This window comes from Chaetodon auriga, chromosome 24 (genome assembly GCF_051107435.1).
Source record: "Chaetodon auriga isolate fChaAug3 chromosome 24, fChaAug3.hap1, whole genome shotgun sequence".
NCBI lineage: Eukaryota > Metazoa > Chordata > Actinopteri > Chaetodontiformes > Chaetodontidae > Chaetodon > Chaetodon auriga.
The window spans coordinates 530,001-545,524 of record NC_135097.1 but is presented as its reverse complement, the minus strand read 5'-3'; the positions used below and the strand labels follow the sequence as shown (position 1 = coordinate 545,524).

Sequence of the window (15,524 nt, the reverse complement as noted above, 5' to 3'; positions counted from 1 at the left end):
ACTGATAACTCGGAATAATAACTAGTAATTGTTAGTCAGGATGCTCTGAAGCAGTGAACGCCCACTCTGCCTCCCACGTTGCTACGCAGTGACGTCAGAGAAAGAGAAGATGGCGGCCGTGCTGAAGGCGGAAGGTAAAGGAGCTTTAACAGACTGTTGAGACACCTCCTGTTCCGTCCTGTCTGCTGTTATTTAAATGGTTTTTATTTCACGTGATATGTTCTCAGATTAGTGTCGGCACACCGGCCGGGTCGGCTCGTTTTAACCCAGAGGTAAAGCCCCGCAGCTCGACTTTCGGACGTGTTTAATCACTGCTCATAGCTACCTGTGTAGCTGCCGTTAGCCTAGCCAGCTAGCTGAGCAGCTACACAAGCAAACATTAATGTTTATTAATAATGGGATTTATGTTTGTCTTTCGTTTGGTTTGGACGGAAGGAGCGAGGGTGTGATGGAGGACACCGATGTGTCTCAACGTGCTGTCGAGTCGTTAAACTCTGTCATGAGGCCAGACTGAGAAGCGTCTTAAAGTTAGCTGCTAACGGGCTCTTGCAGGCGGGAGAGAGGCTCCAGGAGCCCCCCACAGCAGCCGGGCGAGTCCGCGGCCTGAGCCCGGCCTCCGGGAGGGGACGTGTGTGTGTGTGTGTGTGTGTGTGTGTGTGTGTGTGTGTGTGTGTACACGCGTAGGGGGGTGGGGGGGGATTACAGTAATTTGTTAACGCGGTACACTGTGTGTGTGTGTGTGTGCGCGCGCGCGTGTTAATGTAATTATTAATGTTATTCATTCAGTGTTTCGGTTGGTGCAAGTCAGGTGTGTAATTATCGAACACACACACACACACACACACACACACACACTCAGGGACACTTGAAGCCGTGTGGCTCGGTGTGTAAATCGTAATGTTATGTAACTGAACACACATGAACACAGACAGTTATGAACACACTCCGTTTAAAGTGGTGCAAATTCAGCTGTTGCTAGGCAACAGCGGCTGTTCAAGGAGTGTGTGTGTGTGTGTGTGTGTGTGTGTGTGTGTGTGTGAGTGTGAGTGAGAGTGTGTGAGAGAGAGAGAGCGATGCTGGTGTCCTGTTGCAGGTGTTTGCTGTGTTTAGAGTCACATATTAAGGTGCTGCCAGCAGCAGCGGTTCACCCACACTGACGTTCAGTCACATGACCGTCTGGGTCATGTGACTGAACGTCCCTGTCAGAGGTTGGTATGTGCAGTCAGAGACTCTCTCTCTGTTGTCTTGGTAGGGTCTCTTTGACAGCGGACTGGACTTTAAGGACAGTGAGAGACAGGTGAAGTACATGTAACAAGTCCAGCGGCGCCTCGGGCTTCACTGTGTCCTGTCCATCACGTCTGTCTGTGCTTTTCTGCTCCAGTGCTGAGCACCTGCTGACGCCCACCTGTGTCAGCCCTGGCAGGTCATCACTGCAGAGAGCCAATGGATGCTCTGGAAGCTGTCACGTGCTCAGACTCTGCGTTAGGGTTAGGGTAGGGTTAGGGCTGCCATGGATGTACAGACGACGGCAGAGCGTCACGTGGCACGTACGGCAGCCGAAGAGTCGCTTCAGCTCGGTTATCCTGTTTCAGACGCGCTGCAAGCCCTGAAGTCCAACAGGACACCCACAGAGGGAACACGCATGTTAGCATGTGCTTCAAACAGACTGCTGACGGTGTGTGTGTGTGTGTGTGTGTGTGTGTGCGTGTGTGTGTGTTGCAGCAGGCCAGTGTGGACAGCTGTGAGACTCATCCTGCATGGACTCATCGCCATGAGCAGCAAGGAGATGGTTTCCATGGAGACAGGTCAGTCTGACATCACACCCGCTCTGTTGCTGTGGTAACCACCTGCCGGAGGTGATGTCATCATCATGATTTGAAGGGATTCCCAGCGGTTGTTGTTTACCTGCCGACATGTTTTTGTTTTTTTCTCTTCATGAGTTTGATTGGATGTTTTTTCTGCGTGTGTCACTGCTGATTGGATGTTTTTCCTGCATGCGTCACTGCTGATTGGATGTCACCTTTAACACACCTTAAACATTCAGAGTGATCGACCTGCCCGCTCGTCTGTAGAAACCTGGTTTGATAAGGATCTGTAGAGTCAGAGTCTTCCAGGTGGAGAGACGCCGGCTGTTCACCTGAGAAGTTCAGGCTGTGTGGATGATGACCTTTGCTTTAAAGGTTCAGTGTGTCGGGTTTGTTTTCATCTTCATATAATCCACTGTGTAGCATCAGGGCTTATCAAACATGGCCGTCGTCGTGAAGCTCAGTGACTCCCAGCTGATGCAAAGAGAGGCAGGGCAGTGTAACACTATCCGTCTCTCTGTGTCTCTGCAGAGAACAAAGGACCGAGGAAAGTCTTCCTGCCTAACAAGCTGCTGGAGTGTCTCCCTCGTCTGTCCGGTCTGCCTAATGAGCGGCTGAGGTGGAACACTAACGAGGTAACAGCCTGAACGGGTCCGTTCTTCATATGAGGATCGACCACTTGTTGTCGTTAGATTACTCGAAGTGTATTGGCTGTTAGCTGATGTCCCTGCAGTTCTCATGAGTGGACACAGCTCATGTCCACGCTCTCACACTGGAAGCTCTGATGAAGGCTCGCAGCCGTGTTTCATGGAGCTGCTTCTTCGTGAAACAACATGAATTCATTCGACTCTCTCTCTGCAGGAGATCGCTTCTTACCTGATATCCTTTGACAGACATGATGAGTGGCTCTCTTGCACCCTGAAAACCAGGTACACACACACACCTCAGCCTGCCAGACCAAGCTGAGGTCACGCTGTGAGCGACCCCCACCTGAAGCTGAATCTCTGCTGGTCGTCTCTCTTTCAGGCCCAAGAACGGCAGCATCATCCTGTACAACAGGAAGAAGGTGAAATACAGGAAGGACGGCTACTGCTGGAAGAAAAGGAAGGATGGAAAAACGACCAGAGAGGACCACATGAAGCTGAAGGTCCAGGGCATGGAGGTCAGAGGCTCCACACTCGAGGACACACACAGCGTCAGCTTTCATAATGGCAGAGCGGCCCTGCGTTTCTACGGCATCATGACGTAGACGTTCACGCCCGAGAAACCACAAAACAACCACATGGACTGTGTCCCCACAGCCACCTCTGCCAAACGTTCAGAGTATTAGCTGCTCACAGTATTTCAATAGAAACACTCAGAAATAGTTCTAAGAGAATGGCGCCTGTTCACGTTGATTATTACACCCAGAAAATCACCCACTAACGCATTTGAGTACAACACAATCAGTCCTAGCATCGTCCTAACATCGTGCTAGCATCGTGTTAGCATCATCCTGGCATCGTGCTGGCATTGCCCTGCATCATCTTAGCATCGTCTTAGCTAGCTACCCCAACACCCTCCAAACCACAGAGGACGGGGGCAGAACAGACCAAACCTGAATGTGTGACTGAACACCTCAGCCTGTCCAGGTGTTATTGTCAGATTTGAGTGATAATGTGTTTAAATGGGCTGAAGGGGATCAAGATTAATGTGAGCACGTCTCAACACTCATGAAACTCTTTATCATTTGAGTCTGAGATCATAAGAGCAGCACAAAAACACTTTTCCACCTGTTCAACATGAAGCACAGCGATGAGAAACTTGTCCAGGTGAAACCACTCGTCTCCTCCGGTCAGTCGATCTGCAGCTGGCGGAAAGAGGAGGAGGTCACGGTGTAATATCTAACTGGCCACAGTCAGTGAGTGTCAGACGGCCTTATGATGGCGTTTCTGTGGTGGTGACAGGACGTTGAGAAACACACAGATGGTATTTAAATCAAAGTGAAGCTCCCTGCGCTCTGCACCAAACTCCCTTTAAGAAACACCACATTTTAACATGTCACTCTGTGTCTGCACCAACACTTTACTCCAGAAACACCAGATGAAATTAATGCAGCGTTCAGTGTTAGCTGCTGCTGTTAGCATGTTAACGTTAGCTAGCAGGTTAGCTGCTAATGTGGACAGAGAGGGAGAAATGTCAGCACTGGTAGAAGAAGCGTTACAGCCACACGACCGTGATCCGACTCAAACACACCAGCAGCAGACCTCCATCATCACACAGGAACCAATCAGCATTCAGATCACCGAGGAGCGGAAACCTGAGGTTCACCTGTCCTAACGATCCTTCGTGCTCTGCTTTCAGTGCCTGTACGGCTGCTACGTCCATTCCTCCATCGTGCCGACATTCCACAGACGATGCTACTGGCTGCTGCAGGTGCATACACACGCACACACGCACACACGCACACACACACACACACACACACACACAGACACAGGTGAACCTGTAGTGTGAACCAATCGCTCATCAGTGTCTGTGTGTGTGTGTGACAGAACCCAGACATCGTGCTGGTCCATTACCTGAACGTGCCGTCCCTGGAGGATTCTGGGAAATGCAGCCCGATGCTGTGTGCGGTGGCCGACCGCCATGACAGCGTGAGGTGGAGCCGAGATGACCTGCTGAACCAGCTGAAGCCCATGTGTAAGAACCGGAACAAAGACATTTACTACATGTTCTTTGAGTAGACTTACTGTGTCCACATGTAGTATGTGTGTACTCTGTAGTACTGACATGCAGTATTTTCTCAGTTCACAGTATGAAGTGTTCTGTGGGTTCGGGTGATTTCAGCATTGAGGAGCTGGTTCAGCACATTCTGGACCGACAGAGAACCAAACCACAGCCGCGCACACACGCCTGCCTCTGTAACACCTCCCAGGGTAACGCCTGCTCTGACATCACCGTGACATCACTGTGACATTGCTGTGACATCACTGTGACTGGTCCTGTGTGTCTCTGTAGTCTCTTCAGGCGTCAACATTCCCCACCGCTGTAACAGCACCAAGCATCGCATCATCTCCCCCAAACTGCCTCCGTCCTCCTGCAGGCCGTCCCCCTCTGAGGCGGGGGAGGTGGGCCGAGGAGACGCCAAGCCGCCCCCCCTCCAGGCCCAGAGCAGCCCCGCGTCCTCGCCCTGCCCCTCATCCACGTAAGTCTCCCACGCAGGAAGCCAAAGTCTGGTGACGTACGGGAGCTCGGAGGGGACATGACCCTGTTCTGTCTGTCTTCCTCAGCTCGTCCTCGTCTCCTCCTCGGCCTCACGGGGCCGCCATCTCTGTGGGTAACCACGGCAACGGCTTCTACGACCGCCGCGGCAACCTGACGACGGTGGCGCTTCCCCAGAACGCGGTGATAGTCATGGCGACGACCACCGCCATCGCAGGAGGAAGAGGGGGCAGCGGGGCCAGAGGAGAGGAGGCGGGGCCAGGGAGGAGCCTGTCGCTCACCCGCTCCGGCCAGCTACTGCTTTCCCCCGGGCTCCCCCCTCCCTCCGGGAAGCCCGGCTCCCCCTCCCCTCCATCCTCCTCCTCACCAGCCCCCCCTTCGCTCCCCCCTCCTCCTCCTGTCCAGGCTCCGGGGGTGGCCACCCTCTCTCTCACCCTCCTCCCCTCCCCCGTCATCGGAGGCTTGCTCCTCACGCCCTCCTCCTCCAACACCTCCTCCTCCCTCTGCTCCCCTCCTCCTCCAGTCGCCTCCTCGCCTCCCTCAGCCCCTTCCTCCCCTTCTCCACCCCCACCTCCCCCGTCCGTCCCTCCAGCCTTTGACCCCGACTCCTTCCTCAACTCCCCCAAACAGGGTCAGACGTACGGTGGCCCACCTCCTCCCTCCTCCTCCACTCCCTCTCCTGTCCTCTGCTCCTCCTCCCCACTCTCTCCCCCATCCCTTGCTCTCTCCCTCTCGCCCACCTCCACCCCTCCCTCCTCTGTCTCCCCTCCCTCCTCGCTCTCCTCCTCCTCCTCTGAGGCAGACAGGCGAGACTCTGCCCTCCCCCTCTCCTCCTCCTCCTCTTCATCCTCCCCGCCGTCGTCCGCCCTCCCCCCCTCCCTCTCCCTGTCTCCCTCCTCCTCTGTTGCCCCGCCCCTCCTCCCCCTGTGCCTGGAGCTGGGAGCTCTGGGAGAGGGGAGGGAGGCGGTGGGGAGGGCGGAGGAGGAAGAGGTTGCAGGAGATGAAGTGGAGGTGAAGGACAGGAGAGGTGATGTTGATGATGATGATGATGATGATGACAACGACAACGACAATAATGATGATGATGATGATGATGTTGATGATGATGATGATGAAGGCAGCGCTCCTCCCACCAAGCTGGCTCTGCTGCAGGTGAGACTTAAAGGGCCGGCGTGCAATAACCTCAATCACCTGCTGCTCAGTGACCAATCAAAACAATGACCTGAGGCAGTCAATCACCTGCTGATCAATCACTTGTTTTTTCTTTCTCTGTCATTCAGACAAGCCACGCCTCCTCCAGCCCATCTCCACGGCAACAGACAGGAAGTAGCGCTGCTTCACTGCTCTTGGTTTGCCAGGACTCAACAAGCCCCCCAGCCCAGCCAGCCAATCAGACGATACGACAGGCCGACGGACAGCAGCCATTGGTCCTGGGACAGCCTTTTAATCGCATGTGTGCGCCTGAAGCTCCGCCCCTGGCTCAGATGTCCCATCAGCACCTGGTGCTGCAGCAGAGTCAGCCAATGTTTGCTAACGCTAAAGCTAACGTGGGGTCCGTCAGCCTGGCGAGCGCCGACACTGACTCTGCCCCCGTGGCCATCGCCATGGATACCACTCTGACGACGCCCCCTATCCAAGTGAAGGAGGAGTGTGGGCGGGGCCACAGCTCAGAGGACACCTGCATGGATACACACCTGGAGGAGGAGGCGGAGCCTTGCGAGCGCGCAGGGGAGGAGCTCGACATTTCCTTCGACAGCCAGTTTCCTGACCTCATCTCCGACCTCATCACCGAGGAGACCAATCCCGTTGTGGCTCACCCCAGCTCCACCGCCACGCCAAACACGCCCTTGTTCCCGGCAGGGGTCCGCTACATGGTGCCCCCCCAGCCCTCACCCTCCTCCTCCTTCCTCCCCTTTCCTCACCCGCTGCCCTCCTCCTCAACCCGCCTGGCCTCCATCACAGACTTCTCCCCGGAGTGGTCTTACCCCGAGGTAACCAATCAGCAGCCAGCAGCTGCTCTGTGTGTGTGAGGTCAGCAGCATGATAGCACGGCACTGAGATAGATACTCTGAGTATTTCCATGTTTTCTGCTTCAACCTTTTGACTGGCTGTGAGTGTTAACCTGCTGAGGTGATCCACGTTTAGGTTCAGTGCTGATGTTTGTGTAAACATGAGGAAAAGATGGCTGAATGGCTCATGGCCTAACGTGTGATGTGGTCATGTGACGGCTCGTCGCCGTTGTCCAGAGGTTTTGTTAAGTGTGGAAGTCGAGGGAAGAGGAGGAGGTTGAAGATGAGGAGTTTGAACACTTAGTTCAAAACAGAAGAACCACAGCTGGTGAGTCTGCCTTCAGGAGGCAGAAGTAGAACCAATAAGACCAGTGCCTCCCTGCTGTTTGTCCACCAGAGGGCGCCAGAGTCTCACTGTGAGGAAGACCTCCTTCATCTTCAGCGTCATTCAGACTAAGCTTCAGTCGTAGGGTCCGTGTGATGCCTGAGCTGAGCTGTGAGGTCACAGGTCACAGGAGCTTTAAGACCATCTGATCAAACCAGCAGCACCATCTGTCAGTAAATGTGTGTGTGTGTGTGTGTGTGTGTGTGTGTGTGTGTGTGTGTGTGCTTTCAGGGAGGGGTGAAGGTGTTGATAACAGGACCGTGGAGCGAGCTGTCGGGTCGATACTCGTGTGTTTTCGATCAGAGCACCGTCCCTGCATCGCTGATCCAACCTGGAGTGCTGCGCTGCTACTGTCCTGGTACGCACGCATGCACACACACACACACACACACACACTGATGAGGTTATTGATCTGTGATCATTCAGCCTGGCTGATCGTTCCGACTCCCCCTGCAGGCTCAGCGACGCTAAGCAAACTTTAAGTGTCCAAATGTGTTTATGTAGCATCTTTCACAACAGTAGAGTCAGAAGGAGAGAGAGGTCAGGACAGAGGGGCAGACATCAGGACAGAGGGACAGACATCAGGACAGACATCAGGACAGAGGGACAGACATCAGGACGGAGGGACAGACATCAGGACGGAGGGACAGACATCAGGACAGAGGGGCAGACATCAGGACAGACATCAGGACAGAGGGGCAGACATCAGGACGGAGGGACAGACATCAGGACAGACATCAGGACAGAGGGGCAGACATCAGGATGGAAGGACAGACATCAGGACAGAGGGGCAGACATCAGGACGGAGGGACAGACATCAGGACGGAGGGGCAGACATCAGGACGGAGGGACAGACATCAGGACAGAGGGGCAGACATCAGGATGGAGGGACAGACATCAGGACAGACATCAGGACAGAGGGGCAGACATCAGGACAGACATCAGGACGGAGGGGCAGACATCAGGATGGAGGGACAGACATCAGGATGGAGGGACAGACATCAGGACAGACATCAGGACAGAGGGGCAGACATCAGGATGGAGGGACAGACATCAGGATGGAGGGACAGACATCAGGACGGAGGGACAGACAGAGGGACAGACTCTCAGCAGTGAAGTGTTTGACTTGTTTGACTTGATGGGTTTTGTGTCCCCTCTCTCTCTCAGCCCACGAGGCCGGTCTGGTGTGTCTGCAGGTTCTGGAGTCCGGAGGGTCCGTGTCCTCTTCAGTTCTGTTCGAGTACCGAGCGAGGAACGCCAGCTCTCTGCCCAGCTCCCAGCTCGACTGGCTCTCATTGGACGGTCAGCACCTCTCACACTGCTCACTGTCAGCAAGAGCCAGTAGTACACCAAGCACGAGCTCTGACACACACACACACACACACACACACACACACACACACACACACACACACACACTCAACAGACTTTTAAAGGTACTGATGCATTAGAACAGGCAGGAGGTCCGTTAGCGGCTGATCCAGCGTCTGTGGACCAGCAGGTGTCTCTGTGTCTCTGTGTTAACGGCTGATCTGAGTCTGTGGACCAGCAGGTGTCTCTGTGTCTCTGTGTTAACGGCTGATCTGAGTCTGTGGACCAGCAGGTGTCTCTCTGTCTCTGTGTTAACGGCTGATCTGAGTCTGTGGACCAGCAGGTGTCTCTGTGTCTCTGTGTTAACGGCTGATCTGAGTCTGTGGACCAGCAGGTGTCTCTGTGTCTCTGTGTTAACGGCTGATCTGAGTCTGTGGACCAGCAGGTGTCTCTGTGTCTCTGTGTTAACGGCTGATCTGAGTCTGTGGACCAGCAGGTGTCTCTGTGTCTCTGTGTTAACGGCTGATCTGAGTCTGTGGACCAGCAGGTGTCTCTGTGTCTCTGTGTTAACGGCTGATCTGAGTCTGTGGACCAGCAGGTGTCTCTCTGTCTCTGTGTTAACGGCTGATCTGAGTCTGTGGACCGGCAGGTGTCTCTGTGTCTCTGTGTCTCTGTCAGCTGCTCATGAACACTCTTCATCCATTCATAGACTGTTTTGTTTGTGTGTCAAAGAACAAACTGTTGCAACAGCACCACCGTCAGGTGAGGAGGGAGGACAGAGACAAACATGGCGTGTGTGTGTGTGTGTGTGTGTGTGTGTGTGTGTGTGTGTGTGTTGGCTGTCTGCCCTCTGCTGTCTCTCTCTCACTGATTGATGTGGTGGAGCTGTTTTCCACTGTCATCACCTGCAGACACACAGTCATCAGGGCTCACTGCTATTTCTGACTGTGACTGAAGCTGTTTGAACCTCACAGAGACAGACAGAGAGACAGAGACAGACAGAGAGAGACAGACAGACAGAGAGACAGAAAGACAGACAGAGAGACAGACAGACAGAGACAGACAGCGAGTGTGAGGCCTGCAGGTCTGGTCAGCACTGTGTCCTGTGCCGTGCATGGAGGATGGTGAAGCAGCGTCGTGTCCTGCTGAGCTGACGTCTTGTCTAACGTCCTCCTGAGTGTCTTACAGCTGTCCTGAACTGTAGACCAATGTCACGCTGCACCTCGTCCCAGGACTGTCAGTCCTGAGCTCCACACTGTGGACAGTCACACAGGCTGATCTCTGATCAGCTGAGAGCTCTTTAAACTGATGCAGGCAGCGTGAAGACACGTCTCCATCCGTTCAGCTCGTGTCTTCGGGGATGTCCTTTGGCCGGTTTGTTGTCACTTGTTGACGTGTCCTCTAACTTTCTGCGTCCTGTCACCAGGCCGTCCTCATACTCTGTACTCTGATGCTTCCTGATGGAAGAATCGGCTCGTTGATGCTGTTTGAGTCTCTCCTCTTCTTCTCTTCTTAAATCATGCGTGTTCTTCATGTCTTCACGTCTTCCTCAACATCTGCCAGCAAGGACGTGGACAGACGGACAGCCTGCCAGGCAAAGCCCAGGGCAGCAACAGGCCTCCGGACCCTTTGAACCGGAGGAATACCTGGTTAGCCTAGCTTAGCATAAAGACTGGAAACAGGGAGCGGCGACGAAGAGCGGCGGAACCCTGAGTGTGGTTTAGTGTCTGTCTCAGCCCCGTGGTCACATGACCCCACTGAGCCCGCTCAGTCCCAGGTGATAAAAACACCTTGTCTCTGCGTCCTGGTTTGTCCCTCTGTCCGTCTCTGCTGAGCTTCACTCTACCCAGGACGCGTTGGTGATTTGCAGTAAGTGGCTGCAGTCTGGAGGCGTAGCGTCCATGTGTTGATCTATGCTGGGACCGCCGTGATGTAAGCCACCTGTAGCGGTCGCCACACGCGACATGTGACACCTCCATCGCCCTCTGACCTTTTCTTCGTCACCTGCTTCACGTCCCGCTCATCCTCCCCGTCTGTCGCCGTCTCGTGGCTTCCTCCTCGCCGCCTCGGCCTCACTGTGGCTCCGTGGACTCTGCTGGGGTTTAGGCTCAGAGCCAAGAATGTGAGACAGCCACGTCTCTGCCCCTCCCTCCCTCACTGTGGATTTCCCACCATGCTTTGCTGCTGTGTTTGGAAATCCAGCCTGTAGCCTGCACCGGACGACTGAGCACTCACTGCTCTCTGTCTCTGTCTGTCTGTCTCTGTCTCTTTCTGTCTGTCTCTCTGTCTCTGTCTGTCTCTGTCTCTTTCTGTCTGTCTCTGTCTCTGTCTCTCTCTCTTTCTGTCTGTCTCTCTGTCTCTGTCTCTTTCTGTCTGTCTCTCTAGTTGATCCTCGCACGGCCGCTCAGTCTGGTTGCTGCGTGTGACTTAATTTAGTGCGCGCGCGTGCGTGCGTGCGTGTGTGTGTGCGTGTGTGCGTGTGTGTGTGTGTGTGTGTGTGTGTGTGTGCGTGCGTGTGTGTTAACGTCCCCTCACCTGAGCTCACACACTGAGGCACAGACAGACAGAAGATGGACGACACACGGCAACAGGATGGTGTCGGTAGGACACTCTGTGTGTGTGTGTGTGTGTGTGTGTGTGTGTGTGTGTGTGTGTGTGTGTTTAGTGGTTGGCTGCTCGGTAACCATGGTAACCACATGCAGTGAAAAGCAGTTGGTTTTGGGGGAGTTATCATATGTGAGGTACACCTGTGCAGTCTGATGCAGCTGTTATGACACAGGTGTGTGTCAGCATGGAGGTCCCAGTCAGTGATGTTGTTATCTGTCTGTCTGTCTGTCTGTCTGTCTGTCTGTCTCTCTCTCTGTCTCTCCCTCTCTGTCTCTCTCTCTCTCTCTCTCTCTCTCTCTCTGTCTCTCTCTCTCTCTCTGTCTCTCTGTCTGTCTGTCTGTCTGTCTCTCTCTCTGTCTCTCCCTCTCTGTCTCTCTGTCTCTCTCTGTCTCTCTGTCTGTCTCTCTGTCTGTCTGTCTGTGGTCTGTCCTCAGGTCCAGCGTTGCTCTGAGCTAAATGCTAACATGCTGATGTTCAGCAGCTTTAATGTTTGCCATGTCCACCGTTAGACTTGCAGTTAACGGGAGGCTCCGTTCACCTAGACAGAGACCAGCTGATTGGCTGGAACCAGAGGCGTTTCCTCTCATTGATCGTCAGTCGATGAAGTGTTGATCGTCTCTGGTCATGTGTTCCATTCGTCCTGAGCTGGACGTCAGAGGTCCACCACAGTTTGTCCCATTGGTCACAGAAGGTGCGAGTCCACCTGTGAACCTGATCTGTGAGCTGCTCGATCACTGAAGGCTGCACGAGGACTGAGCTGTGTCCACTGGTCCACACTGTCCACTGGTCTCCATTTTGGACTGACTGACTCTGTGTGTGTGTGTGTGTGTGTGTGTGTGTGTGTGTGTGTGTCTGTCTGTCTGTGTGTCTGTGTGTCTGTTTGTGTGTGCACAGTTCACAGTGTATCGGGCTATATTAGGGAGTCTGCTTTTATTTCCTTCACACACACACACGCACGCACGCACGCACGCACGCCCACACACACACACACACACACACACACACACACACACACACACTCACTCTGTGCCAGGCGGCCAGATGATTGAAGTCAGTCGAGATAGTTTCCATTTGAAACTCTGTGTGTGTGTGTGTGTGTGTGTGTGTGTGTGTGTGTGTGTGTGAGTGTGTGTGTGTGTGTGTGTGTGTGTGTGTGTGTGTGTTAAAGAGGCTCTCTTAAAGCAGTTATTTAAGAGAGGAGTTTTCCATTTGCCTCCTGCTTAGAGCTTTCCACACACACACACACACACACACACACACACACACACACACACACTGACCTTGCTGAGTTGCTCTTGGTAGCCAGTCGTATCAGTGCCTGAGTGGTCGTCCTGCAGGTGATTGGTTGAAGGCTTTGGTGCTGGTCTGGAGGTTCGGCCACTGATTGATTGACAGCCTGCGCTCTTTTTAAAGCTGCTGCAGCTTCACGAGCAGTAAAGGTTCATGTCTGTGAAGACTGTCCTCGGTCCAGGTCCCGGTCCCGGTCCCGGTCCCGGTCCCTCTGCAGCCGAGGCGTGTTCAGACCTGACTGTCTGGTGGGGAGTCCCGGACATTTAACCTCTTACAGGATCGTTGAGGTCACATGTGAGTCAGGCTGGAGTGTGATTGAACAGCAGGGACCCTGCAGCCGTCTGGACCACACTCACCACAGTGTGAGAACAGCCCTGCTAGAACCACGGACCACCTGACGGACTCTCCACCTGTTACAGCGGGTGTGAGTGGTCCTCTCCCTCAAACCGATGGTCACTGTACCTTCTACGATGTGAGGCCTGCTCAGGGACGACGAGGAGTCCACCTACAGGAACGCTGTGTCCCCGGTGACAGCACGGTGTTCAGATAATGACCTGGAGCTCAACCGCAGCAAGACGCTGGAGATGGTCGTGAACCTCCAACCTCACATCGCCCTCAACACATCGACAGCAGTTGTAAAGGTGGAGAAGTCTCTGAAGTTTCTGGGTTCCTCCATCACCAGGAACCTGCCATGGAGCTCTCAATCATCTGACGACATCCCGCGGCTCACCACAGGATGGTCTTCCTCAGACTAGTCCAGAGCATGAACATCTCTCTGGATGTTTTCACACAGTTCTACAGAGCCACCAGTCCTCACCTCCTCCATCACTGTGTGGTACCCAGCATCCTCCACCCACACCAGGAACTCACAGGACAGGATCAAGTGTTCTGCCTGAACTCAGAACCAGACAACGGGAGGACACTGACGCACCATCACAACCGGCCCACCGCCTTCCTCAGAGAGCCTCCATCCAGCACCAGGACCACCAGACACCTGAACAGGTTCCTACCGAGGCCATCGCTGTCCTCAACAGCCCGTCCGAGCCCCGGTGCCTGAACCTGGACAAGTTTTGGACTGTTGGTCAGACAAACCACCGCGTTTGATGATGTCACTTTGAGTTCAAGGAAATGTTTGACTTTGCATTTTCACTTCTATGAAACTGTTTATGTAGAAAACGATTGGCAGATGAACCGATGATGCTGTTCCATCACTGATAAAACCTCGACCTTATGGGCACGTATGTGTGCAGGTACGGCAGGTGATGTCTCACTCTGTGTCTTCTGTGTGCAGATAATCAGTTCAGGATGTCCATCCTGGAGCGGCTGGAGCAGATGGAGCGACGGATGGCAGAGATGGCCGCCCGCGACAACAACAACCAGCATCAACAACAACAACATCAACAACAACATCATCAACAACAACATCAACAGCAGTATGGCAGCCAGCTGGCCATGCCCCCTCCTCCACCTCCACCTGAGGACCATGAACAGGTGAGGATGCTGAAATAATACAAATACAAACACGGATGGATGGATGATTGGCGTAAGGATGGATGGAAGATGGGTGTAAAGATGGATGGATGGACAGACAGATGGGTGGATGGATGGATGATAGATGGATGATAGATGGATGGATGGATGGATGGATGGATGGATGGATGGACGGACGGATGGATGAATGGACAGATGGATGGATGGATGGACAGATGGATGATGGATGGATGGATGAATGGACAGATGGATGGATGGATGATCGATGGGTGGATGGGTGGATGGATGATCGATGGGTGGATGGGTGGATGGATGGATGGATGATCGATGGATGGACGGATGGATGGATGGACAGATGGATGGATGGACAGATGGATGGACGGATGGATGAATGGACAGATGGATGGATGGACAGATGGATGGATGGATGATAGATGGGTGGATGGATGGATGGATGGATGGACAGATGGATGGATGGGTGGATGGATGGATGGATGATCGATGGATGGACGGATGGATGGATGGACAGATGGACGGATGGACAGATGGATGGACGGATGGATGAATGGACAGATGGATGGATGGACGGATGGATGAATGGATGGATGGATGGATGGATGGATGATCGATGGATGGACGGATGGATGGATGGACAGATGGATGGACGGATGGATGAATGGACAGATGGATGGATGGACAGATGGATGGATGGATGGACAGATGGATGATGGATGGATGGACAGATGGATGATGGATGGATGGATGAATGGACAGATGGATGGATGGATGGATGGATGATCGATGGGTGGATGGGTGGATGGATGATCGATGGGTGGATGGGTGGATGGATGGATGGATGATCGATGGATGGACGGATGGATGGATGGACAGATGGACAGATGGATGGACGGATGGATGAATGGACAGATGGATGGATGGACAGATGGATGGATGGATGATAGATGGGTGGATGGATGGATGGATGGATGGACAGATGGATGGATGGGTGGATGGATGGATGGATGATCGATGGATGGACGGATGGATGGATGGACAGATGGACGGATGGACAGATGGATGGACGGATGGACAGATGGATGGATGGATGATAGATGGGTGGATGGACGGATGGATGGATGGACAGATGGACGGATGGATGAATGGACAGATGGATGGATGGACGGATGGATGAATGGACAGATGGATGGATGGATGGATGGATGGATGATCGATGGATGGACGGATGGATGGATGGACAGATGGATGGACGGATGGATGAATGGACAGATGGATGGATGGACAGATGGATGGATGGACAGATGGACACTCTCAAACAGGACTTGTGATTGAACTAAGTGCTCATGGTGGAGTCAGACAGCAGGTCAGCAGACAGATTACATGATGGATAAACAGGTTAAGAAG

General features: G+C 53.6%; 1 protein-coding gene across 3 annotated transcripts in view; it reads left to right on the top strand.

The window, feature by feature from the left end:
• The first annotated feature begins 20 nt into the window (after positions 1 to 20).
• The window catches only part of camta2 (calmodulin binding transcription activator 2), a 24,927-nt gene continuing 9,423 nt past the window's right edge, over positions 21 to 15,524 (top strand). For all 3 annotated transcript variants that reach the window (XM_076725336.1, XM_076725334.1, XM_076725335.1), the window contains exons 1-14: positions 21 to 134; positions 1,723 to 1,805; positions 2,337 to 2,440; positions 2,667 to 2,734; positions 2,832 to 2,967; positions 4,149 to 4,220; positions 4,340 to 4,487; positions 4,595 to 4,723; positions 4,806 to 4,992; positions 5,078 to 6,161; positions 6,290 to 7,000; positions 7,635 to 7,761; positions 8,571 to 8,705; positions 13,903 to 14,102. In XM_076725336.1, the coding sequence (XP_076581451.1) occupies positions 1,772 to 1,805; positions 2,337 to 2,440; positions 2,667 to 2,734; positions 2,832 to 2,967; positions 4,149 to 4,220; positions 4,340 to 4,487; positions 4,595 to 4,723; positions 4,806 to 4,992; positions 5,078 to 6,161; positions 6,290 to 7,000; positions 7,635 to 7,761; positions 8,571 to 8,705; positions 13,903 to 14,102 (3,135 nt within the window). In that variant the 5' untranslated portion in view covers positions 21 to 134; positions 1,723 to 1,771. The remainder of the gene's footprint in view (positions 135 to 1,722; positions 1,806 to 2,336; positions 2,441 to 2,666; positions 2,735 to 2,831; positions 2,968 to 4,148; positions 4,221 to 4,339; positions 4,488 to 4,594; positions 4,724 to 4,805; positions 4,993 to 5,077; positions 6,162 to 6,289; positions 7,001 to 7,634; positions 7,762 to 8,570; positions 8,706 to 13,902; positions 14,103 to 15,524) is intronic.